At 58.3% G+C, this 10380-nt stretch overlaps 1 protein-coding gene and 1 long non-coding RNA gene across 2 annotated transcripts; one reads left to right on the forward strand and one right to left on the reverse strand.

Annotated features, from left to right (window-relative positions):
- The first annotated feature begins 112 nt into the window (after positions 1 to 112).
- On the forward strand, positions 113 to 4528 carry SLC35B1 (solute carrier family 35 member B1). The gene is given in 9 exon segments (NM_001245732.1): positions 113 to 269; positions 688 to 791; positions 875 to 1005; positions 1448 to 1478; positions 1909 to 2066; positions 2792 to 2918; positions 3368 to 3474; positions 3798 to 3951; positions 4168 to 4528. Coding segments are annotated over 9 exon segments (972 nt in total). The 5' UTR covers positions 113 to 162; the 3' UTR covers positions 4221 to 4528.
- Positions 4529 to 7913: 3385 nt separating this feature from the next.
- On the reverse strand, positions 7914 to 9778 carry LOC140680743 (uncharacterized). The gene is made up of 2 exons (XR_012052131.1): positions 8637 to 9778; positions 7914 to 8113 (listed from the first exon to the last, which is right to left on the reverse strand). It is a non-coding gene; the product is annotated as an uncharacterized lncRNA (long non-coding RNA).
- Positions 9779 to 10380: the final 602 nt, after the last annotated feature.

Raw genomic sequence — 10380 nt, forward strand, 5'->3', positions numbered from 1 at the left:
CGTCCCCAGCGCGTCTCGTCCGGCTTTCCCCCCGCGGCGGGCCGGGCAGCGCGGCGGGCGGCGCGGGGCGGGGCGGGCGCGGCGGGGCCGATGAGGCCGCCCGGGGCGCCGCGGGATGTGGCGCTGGAGGTGCCGCCCGCGCTGAGCGGCGCCGCCGCCGCCATGGGAGCGAGCGCGGCCCCGGCGCTGCCCGAGCGCCTCCGCCTGCCCGTCTGCTTCCTCGGCGTGTTCGCCTGCTACTTCTACTACGGCATCCTGCAGGAGAGCATGTGAGCGCACCGCGGGCAGCGGCGCTGGGGGGACACGGGCGGGGGCACCGGCACACCCGGGGCTGGGGGCTCGGGGGAGGAGGGACCGGGGCACACCCGGGCAGCCGGAGCCGGCCGGGGCGCGCCGCTCCTTCCTGTGCCCGCGGTTCTGTCCCCGGTGTCACTGGAGCCGGTCCCGCTCTGTCCCCGGTGTCGCCGGTGCCTGTGTCTCTTGTGTCCCGGTGTCACCGGTGCCTGTCTCTCTCGTGTCCCGGTGTCCCTGGTGTCCCGCTCTGTCCCCGGTGTCCCCGGTGCCTGTCCCGCTGTGTCCCCGGTGCCTGTCTCTCTCTGTCCCGGTGTCCCCGGTGCGTGTCTCTCTCGTGTCCCGGTGTCACCGGTGTCCCGCCGTGTCCCGGTGTCACCGGTGTCCGTCCCGCAGCACCCGGGGCCGTTACGGGGAGGGTTCGAAGCAGGAGAAGTTCAGGTTCGCGCTGACGCTCGTGTTCATCCAGTGCGTGATCAACGCCGCCTTCGCCAAACTCCGTAAGTGCGGGAGCCCCGGAGCCCCGGGAGCCCCGAGCCGTGCCGAGCCGAGCCGTGCCGAGCCGTGCCCGCTGTCCCCGCAGTGATCCGCCTGGTGGACGCGGCGCGGCCGGACCGCACCCGGGGGTGGCTGTACGGGGCCTGTTCGCTGTCCTACCTGGGCGCCATGGTGTCCAGCAACGCCGCGCTGCAGTTCGTCAGCTACCCCACCCAGGTGGGCCCGGGGACACGGGGACATGGGGACACAGCCACCCCACCCAGGTGGGCACGGGACACGGGGGGACAGGGGAGGACACGGGGGGACATGGGGACACAGCCACCCCACTCAGGTGGGGACAGAAACCCCACCCAGGTGGGCACGGGGACATGGGGGAACATGGGGGGACACGGGGGGACACGGGGATAGAAACCCCACCCAGGTGGGCACAGGGACACGGGGGGGACATGGGGACACAGGGGACACAGCCACCCCACCCAGGTGGGCATGGGGACATGGGGAGACATCTAAGCCACCCAGGTGGACACAGGAGGGCTCTCTCTCTTTTTGGGGCTCTCTCTCTCTTTTTGGGACTCTCTCTCCCCCTTTGGGGCTCTCTCTCCCCCTTTGGGCTCTCCCTTTGGGGTACGGCTCGTTCACACCCATCTTCCCTCCCCAGGTCCTGGGCAAGTCCTGCAAACCCATCCCAGGTGAGAGATTTGCCCGTTTTTGGGGGATCTGTGGAGCTCTGGGCCCCCCACAGCCCCTCCTGGCTTCCACCCCACAGCGGGTTTGGGGTCGGGGTGGGATGTTCTGTCTGCCCAGGCAGGATTTGGGATTGACTTTGTGGGGTTTAACTCCCATGGGTGCGTTTGGGGCAGTTTTTGAGCTCTCATTTCCCAGTGATGCTGCTGTGGGTGACATTTTTGGGGTTTAACTCCCGTGGGTGCGTTTGGGGCAGTTTTTGGGGTTTAACTCCCGTGGGTGGGTTTGGGGCAGTTTTTGAGCTCTCATTTCCCAGTGATGCTGCTGGGGGCGACATTTTTGGGGTTTAACTCCTGTGGGTGGGTTTTGGGGCAGTTTTTGGGGTTTAAGTCCCGTGGGTGGGTTTGGGGCAGTTTTTGAGCTCTCATTTCCCAGTGATGCTGCTGGGGGTGACGCTGCTGCGGAAGAGGTACCCCCCAGCCAAGTACCTGTGCGTGCTGCTCATCGTGGCGGGGGTGGCCCTGTTCCTCTACAAGCCCAAAAAGGGGATGGGGGACACCGAGCACGTCTTTGGCTACGGGGAGCTGCTCCTGGTGAGTGCGGGGACCCCACGGGGACCCCACAGGGCCTCGGGGGTGACCCTGGGAGGAGCCCCGGGGGACTCGGGTGGGGTTTACACCTGGGAGGAATCCTGGGATTCAGGTGGGGTTTACCCCTCACCTGGGATAAATTCCAGGGTTTTGGGTGGGGATTAACCCTCAGGTGGGATTTACCCCCGGGTTACACCCTCAGTGAGGCTGTAAAACGGGAATTGCCTTCTGCCCTGGGGAGGGGAGCTGGGCCTGACCATGTGCCCATCTGTCTGTCCGTCCCATCTGTCCTCATCTGTGCCCTGTCTGTGCCCCATCTGTCTGTCTGTCCCCATCTGTCTGTCTGTCCCCAATCTGTCCCCATCTGTGCCCTGTCTGTGCCCTGTCTGTCTGTCTGTCCCCATCTGTCTGTCTGTACCCAATCTGTCCCCATCTGTGCCCTGTCTGTCTGTCCTCATCTCTTCCCCATCTGTCTGTGCCTTGTCTGTCTGTCCCCCACCTGTCTGTCTGTCCCTATCTGTCCCCCATCTGTCTGTCTGTCCCCCATCTGTCTGTCTGTCTGTCTGTACCCAATTTGTCTGTCCCCATCTGTCCTGTCTGTCTGTCCCCCATCTGTCTGTCTGTCCCCCACCTGTCTGTCTGTCCCCCACCTGTCTGTCCCCATTTGTCCCGTCTGTCTGTCCCCATCTGTCTGTCTGTCCCCCTCCCGTCCGTCTGTCGGTGTGCAGCTGCTGTCTCTGACCCTGGACGGGCTGACGGGGGTGTCTCAGGACCACATGCGCGCTCACTACCAGACGGGCTCCAACCACATGATGCTGCACGTCAACCTCTGGTCCACGCTCTTCCTGGGGGCAGGTGAGGAGCCCGGCCCTGCCTCAGATTTTTGGTGCTTTTTGGCACTTTTTGGGCTTTCCTGGCTCCTGGCCCAGCCCTGCCCCTCCCTGGGCTCTCTGGAGCTCCCACAGCAGCTCCTGCTCCAGCCGGGAGCTCAAACTGGAGCCCAGTGGGGCCGGGAGCTGCCCTGGCACTTTCATGGCACTTTCAGGTCCCTTCCAGCCCCACCATTCCAGGATCAGAGCTCTGGTTGATTGCTGGGGACTGTTCTGTTGGAATTTGATCCCAGTTAATCATCTTCCTTTCACTAATTAACCAGCAGGGCAGTTGATTCTGCTGCTGGTGTTTCCTGCTGGCGTTTCCTGCTGGCGTTTGTGGGGTTCACTCCCTGTTTTGGGGGTTCTGAGCCCAGCCTGACCCCCGTGGGCAGGAATCCCCAGCCAGGCTGCTCCTCCCGGGCTGTTTTCCAGGGATCCTGTTCACGGGGGAGCTCTGGGAGTTCCTGAGTTTCACGGAGCGTTATCCCAGCATCATCTCCAACATCCTCCTCTTCGGCCTCACCAGCGCCCTGGGCCAGGTCGGTGCCCTGGGCTGGGGTCAGGGGTCAGGGACGGATTTTGGGTGGGGTTTCCTTCCCTGGGAGGGAATTCCCAGAGAATTCCCAGGGAATCTGTGGCTGCCCCGTCCCTGGCAGGGTCCCAGGCCAGGCTGGAGCACCCTGGGACTGGGGAAGGCGTCCCTGGATGCGCCCCAAGGCCCCTCCAGCCCATCCCAGGATGCCACAAACCCCCTTCAGCCCGGGCAGAACCAGGATTTGAAGGGAGATCCTTTGGGATTTCCCCCTGGCTGCCCGGCCCGGCAGTGCCAGTGACAGGGGCTCTGTTCTGGTGGGTGGGGCAGAGTTTCATCTTCATGACCGTGGTGTACTTCGGGCCCCTGACCTGCTCCATCATCACCACCACCCGCAAGTTCTTCACCATCCTGGCCTCCGTGGTGCTCTTCGCCAACCCCATCAGCCCCATGCAGTGGGTGGGCACCGTGCTGGTGTTCCTGGGTGAGTTTTGGGGGAAACCCCTCGGGATCCTGCCCTGGGAGCTCCTCCAACCCGTGGGAATGGGATGAGGACGTGTGGGACCGGCAGAGCGATTCGGTCCCTTCCCCCCCAGCTCATTCCATGGCTGAATTTGGGGATATTCAGCTGATTTTTCCCAAAATTCCCATCTCCCTGCTGGTTGGAAGAACACAAACCTCGTGTTTTGTCTCCTGCCAGGCCTTGGGCTCGATGCCAAATTCGGGAAGGGGGTGAAGAAGACGTCGCACTGAGGTCGATCAGGCGACCCCGCAGTTGGAATGAACTTTTAATTTATTGTCTTGTACCTCAGAATCTGGTGTGGAACTGGACTCAGGACAGGGAATCAGAAGGAAAGCGTGTGGAATTTATTTTTGGGTTGAGTTTGGTTTGGTTTTTTAATTCTAAATGGTCTCTAAAATGTAATCCTTTAGTTTGAGGTGTAATTTTGCTTTTTTTGTGTAATCGGAGCTGCCCCCTGAGCCGAGCAGCAGCAGCAGATCCTTGCCTTAACAGGAAAACAGAAATCCTTCCTATCTTTATTAAAGAAAACCAGACAATGGCCCTTCTCCAGGACTTTTTTTGGGAATTTGGCTGATTTGGGGGTGACCCAGCTCTGCTGTCCAGGGAGGGAGAGGAACGATCCCATTCCTTTGGGGTGATCCCGGGATTAAAGCCTTGTTGGAGGCACCCCCTTCGTGTTGCGGGGTTTTCCAGGGGGTCGGAGCAGCCCCTTGGATTTTCTCCCACTGGGATGTGTCAGCAGGGAAGTCCTGGACTGCCCCAGCCCTGTCCTGGCTCCCGGGAAATGAGAATTCCCCAGATTTGGGGCAGCTGTGGGGTGGAACCCGCGGATCTCCCCGGGCAGCTCCTCTCCCGTGCCCTGGGATTCCCGGCAGGAATTCCCAGAGCGGCTCTCTGGGGTTCCTCACCCCTCCTGAGGAATCTTTGGGATGTTCCTGCCCAGGTCCAGCTGTCCCTCGGAATTATCCCCAAAGGAACGGGGCGGGATTCCCGGAATTTCCGTCCTCTGCTGCCTCCAAGGCACTTTGGGAGAGGGAAGGTTCTGTTTGTGGGGTTTGGGCTCTGCTCCTTTTTCCCAACCCGGGGCAGGGCTTGGATTGGGGGGAACATCAGGAGACTCCTCCTGTCCCCGAGGAAGGGCCAGGGATGCACAAAGTGCTGCCAGAGCACCCAGGGAAGGGCCAAAGGGATTGGAATTCCTGCTGCCAAGGCCTGGTGGGTTTATTCCTGGCAGGGAGTGACCGAGGGAGCCCCATCCAGCCCCGGGATCCTGGGAGGTGTCCCAGGGTGGGACCAGATGGGATTTGAGGTCCCTTCCAGCCCCAACCATTCCGTGATTCCCGCTGTAAGCGCACCTGGAGGCAGCTCAGAATTCCCAAGGGACAAATCCCAGTGCCCAGGGTCTCCACACTCTCTGGGCTTCACCAGCTCTGCCTCAGCCCCAGCTTGGACCAGACCTTCTCCAGCTCCTGGGAAATCCAGGTAAATCGGAGATTTGGGGGTTTCCTCAGCCCTGGCAGCGGAGCTCCCTCTGCCTGTGCAGCTTTGGGATCAGGACCTCTTTCCCAACAGGAATTCCATTCCGGGGCTCTGGAATGTTCTGGGCAGGGCAGGACATTCCCGCAGGGAATTCCCGGGGGTCGCTGCTGGGCAGGAGGGGAATTTGGCTGGGGTGGGCTGAGGGCTCCGAACCCATCCCAGCTTTCCTCGCTCCCGGATTTTGTTGGCTCCAGATCCCAATTCCGGCCGCAGTTACCGGCAGGGGGAACTCTGCTTTAACCATTCCCAACCAGCGCCGGGAAAACCGACGGGAAGCGGCTCCTGTGCCATCCATCCCTGCTCCAGCCAAACCCAGCTGCAGATCCAGCTTTTCTCCACATTTTCCCACATTTTCGTTGTGTTTCATCCTTCCCGGCCACCAGCAGAGCCCCTGGAGCCGGGCTTGGAGCTGAAATCCTGCCCTGCTCCCGCCGGCTCGGCACCGCGCCTGGAGAGCGTTCCCGCTGGAATTCTCATGGCAGAAAATTCCCGCTGGAATTCTCATGGCAGAAAATTCCCACTGGAATTCTCATGGCAGAAAAATCCCGCTGGAATTTTCCCAGGAGAGCGTTCCCGCTGGAATTGTCACGGCAGAAAATTCCCACTGGAATTGTCACGGCAGAAAATTCCCACTGGAATTCTCCCGGGGGAGCATTCCCACTGGAATTCTCCTGGGAGAAAATTCCCACTGGAATTCTCCCAGGACAAGGTTCCTGCTGGAATTCTCCTGGGGGAGCGTTCCCGCTGGAATTCTCATGGCAGAAAATTCCCGCTGGAATTCTCCCAGGACAAGGTTCCTGCTGGAATTCTCCCAGGGGAGCGTTCCCGCTGGAATTCTCCCAGGACAAGGTTCCCACTGGAATTCTCCCAGGAGAAAATTCCCGCTGGAATTCTCCCGGGCCGGGAAGGGGAGGTGGGATGGAGGAGCCGAGCCCAGCACCCACAGCGGGAATCTGGCAGCTCCGCTCCCTCTCCTTTCATCCCCGCTGCTCCTCCTGCAGCAGATGGCTCAGGAATAAAAACCCAAATGTTTGGAGAGGGAGGCGGAGGGGACTGAAATTTGGGGTATTTTGTAGGGATGGAGATGATCCCGTCAGGGATGATTTTCTGGTCACAGGGTGGATAAGGAATTGTTGTCATGCCCCTGGGATCTTGGTATTCTTTTGAAATGCTTCGAGGATGTTTTGAGGACAGCACGGAAAGGTTCCCAGGCTGGTGAATGATTTGATGATTTCATGATTTGCTTCCCTGCAGGTTTGGTTTAACTGTCCCCACACTGAATCAAATATGAGGATTTTCCCTTCACAAACTCCCTGTTTGGAGCCCCCAGGAGGGACCTGGAGGCAGCCCTGGGGCAGGAGCGGAAAACTCTGCTCCAAATACCCCAAACCCTGAATATTCCAAGGCAACAAACCCCTCGTTTGTTAATTTGCTTTGTGGTGAGCGTGGCTGGGAAAACAAAATCCAGGAATGGTTTGGGCTGGGAGGGAGCTGGGCTGTGCTCCCCGAGGACGAGGGGAAAGCTGCCTTGGGGTGAATTTGGGGGATTTGGGGACAACGCTCAGGGCCCCCCACCCCGCAGGTGCCGAGCTTTGGGGAGAGGGAAACAATTCCGCAGCAGGATGAGGTTTTAATGAGTGTGGGATCAAAAGCAGCCTGGAAAACAGGAGCAGCTCATCAGGAGCTGCTGCTAACGAGCACCAGAGCCGCTCAGGGCTGGGGGAGCTGCTGTCAATGAAGGGCTGAGTTCCTCCTCTCCTCCAAAAGCAGCTTTGATGCCCCTCCAGTCCAGGTAAAAATAGCAACCCACAGATTCCCCCGACTGAAACCTCCAGGGCAGGTTTGTTTTAAGCGGTGTTTGTTTTCTCCCAAACAAAAAGCAGCTTTTAATCCCAGCAGCAGGGACCCAGGGAAGGTTTCTGGAGGCGTTTGGGAGTCAGGGAAGGAAACCTGGGTGGGAAATGCTCAGAGCAGGGAGCTGGCAGTGGTTCAGAAGGGCCTGACCCTGCACAGCAGCAGGAATTCCCTCAGGGAAGGGCTGGGCCCGGTGGGCTTACACTGAATTTAGGGATGTGCTGGATCTGCGTGCCTCCATCACACAATTCCAGAGTGGGTTTGGGCTGGAAGGAGCCCAAAACTCATCCAGTTCCACCCAGGGACCCCTCCCACCGTCCCAGGTGGCTCCAGGCCCTGCCCAGCCCGGCCTGGGACATTCCCAAGGATCCAGGGGCAGCCACAGCTGCTCTGGGAATTCCATCCCAGCCCCTCGCAGGGAAGGAAAATCCACCTGAAAGAAAATCCCACAACCCTCTGGATTCCTGCCTCGGACCTGGAAGGAACCAATTCCCCCACTCTTTTCTACACGAATATAAAAGACATCAATATTTGATGTATTTCTGTGAGAGGCACCGATATTTTATTTACACAGGAAAATAACTGCTTAACCTCTCTCCACCGGAGGAGCTGTTGAAGGTGGGGATTCTTCCCCTCCCCTCCTGCCCCGTTAATTCCCGGGGAAGGGAAGCTGGCACTGCAGGGCTCAGCTTTTGCTGTTCCACCGTGAATCCCAGCCAGAGGAGGAGGGCTGCAAATACAAACACGAATTAAAAACAAAAAAAACAAATACAAAACAAAACCCCAGGCTCCTCATTCCCCTTGCCGGGAGGATGCTCAGCCTTCCACGGCTCAGGGGTTGCAGAGGATGGAAACACCCCGGCACCGGCGGGGGAGAATGGATTCTTAATTGGCTGTGACCAAAAAATGACCATTTCTCATGGCAGGCTGCGCTATCCGCGTTATTTCATGGCTGAAGCCGAGCACAAAGGCAGCAGCTCCCAGAGCTGGCCGTGGCTCCGTGGCAGTCTGTGGCACGGCACTCCTGGTGCCCTCCAGATGGGAAATGGGCTCCACAGGTGCCCCTGGCACGGGCGGTGGGCAGCAGCACAAATTAAAGCCTCATTAAGTCTCCCCCGAGATTGAGCCGGGCTTTGTCTGCAGCGGGTTTGTTTGGGTCGGTAACAGAGCAGGCAAATCCAGCAAATAATGAAATAACTGCGTTTTCATCCTCTCCTGATCGGGGAGTTTAATTAGTGCTGCATGTTCAATACCTCCGATCCCGACGTGCTGCAGATCCTTCCTGGATAAGGGGATAATGATTGGAAGCCTGTCCTGCAGGCCTGCTCCGTTTAATCACGGCGGAGAAGCGCTGGCAGCTCTCCGCAGCTCAGCCTCTCCCTAATTACGTTTCTGGAGTTTGGGTAAATTGAAAGGGAAAATGCAGGAACAAAATAATTAAACCCGAAGAGGAAGTGAATATTAAAAAGCAGCAGCTAGTTAAAATTCCTGCACGCAGCTCCTGTCAGAGCCGTGGGTTTAATCGGCTTCCCGTGGAAATCAAAGTGAGAGGGTGACAGCTCCAGACCGGGGTATGGCAGCGTGTGGCGTCCCTTGTCACAGGGAAATGCCACCTGCCTGCTGCCAGCCAGGTGGGAATTGTCCCTGGAGCCGGGAATTCGCAGCTCTCCCTTCACACACGCCCAAATCCCCATCCCAACACCCCAGTCAAGCACCTGGAATTGTTTATTTATCACAGAATCGGAAGGAGCGACAATAGTCCTTTCTCCCAGCCACCAAGGGGGACAGAGCTGAGACTTTCGCAAAGGGAGGAGAGGTGAAATTCCACCTCCCTTTCCACAGGTGCCCAATTTAATTTTCCACTTCCTGCGAACAAGAGAATTTTGATCAGGAGAACCTGAAAAGGAACTTGACTTCCCCACTGCAGAGTGACACTTGGCCAGTGCTGGATTAAAGGAGAATTTCTGTTTGTTCTGGTTACCGAGAGGCTGCCGGGGAGGAGGGGGAATCTCTTTGTTGTCTGTAAAACTGGTGCTGTAATTTCCTCTGCTGCTTCAGCTCCGAGAGGAGAAGCGCGTCGCTAAAAACCCGCAGCTTAGGTGGGAATATAAAATGGGAATGGAAAAGGGATGAAAGGCGGTTTCCAGGAGAAGCGTGTGGCCAGAGCGGGAATGCAAACACAGCCCTGCACCTCCCAGAGCCATTTCTTCATCACCTGCCGCTCTGTCACCACGGGCAGCACTTGGGGACACGAAGGAACGCAGCAGGATCGAGGATTGCTCGGAGGAGGAGACGCTGGCCAGGAAAACCTGGACGCTGCGGAGAACATTCCCAAAAATCCAGGAGCCCTGCTGTGGGGGGACACGGCAGCCCCTGGCCCGGAGCAGCGTGTCTCACCTGGGAGAAGGAGGGAGAAGACAAAAATATTTTGCATTTCCTGTTTCAATAAGCGTGGCTGTGCCCTGGAAGATGGGCAATTCTGTTCTTTGGGTGCTTTGTGTGTAGTGGAATTAATTCACCCCGAGGCTGAAGTGAGGAGGGGAAGGTTCGCTCTGGAGAAACTTCTCTACAAACCTTCAGGTAATTAAGGACTGGTAACAATGACATCTTTGCTTCACTGGTTACAAACCACTACAAAGAGCCACATCAACGAGTTAATTGCTTCCTCTACTAAAAATACATAAATAAGTTAAAAAATTTTGTATCAGCGTGGGTGTGGAACAACTTTGTCAGCCACGCAGGAGCCCGGGCCAAGAAGAAAGCAAGGCCTGACTCGATAACACTGACAAACGGGTGCAGTCTTATTTTTCAGGATGATTTTGGTAACACTTGCTCACAGAACTGTGAGGGGAAACAGCACCCGCCATTCCCTCAGGCAGTCAGGCCTTTATGGAGCCGTGAGGGAAGGGGAGATGGTTCCCACCATTCCCTCAGGCAGGTGTCCCCTCGTGGAGCCATGAGGGAAGGAGAGATGGTTCCTGCCATTCCCTCAGGCAG

Source organism: Taeniopygia guttata, chromosome 27, assembly GCF_048771995.1.
Source record: "Taeniopygia guttata chromosome 27, bTaeGut7.mat, whole genome shotgun sequence".
Taxonomy (NCBI): domain Eukaryota; kingdom Metazoa; phylum Chordata; class Aves; order Passeriformes; family Estrildidae; genus Taeniopygia; species Taeniopygia guttata.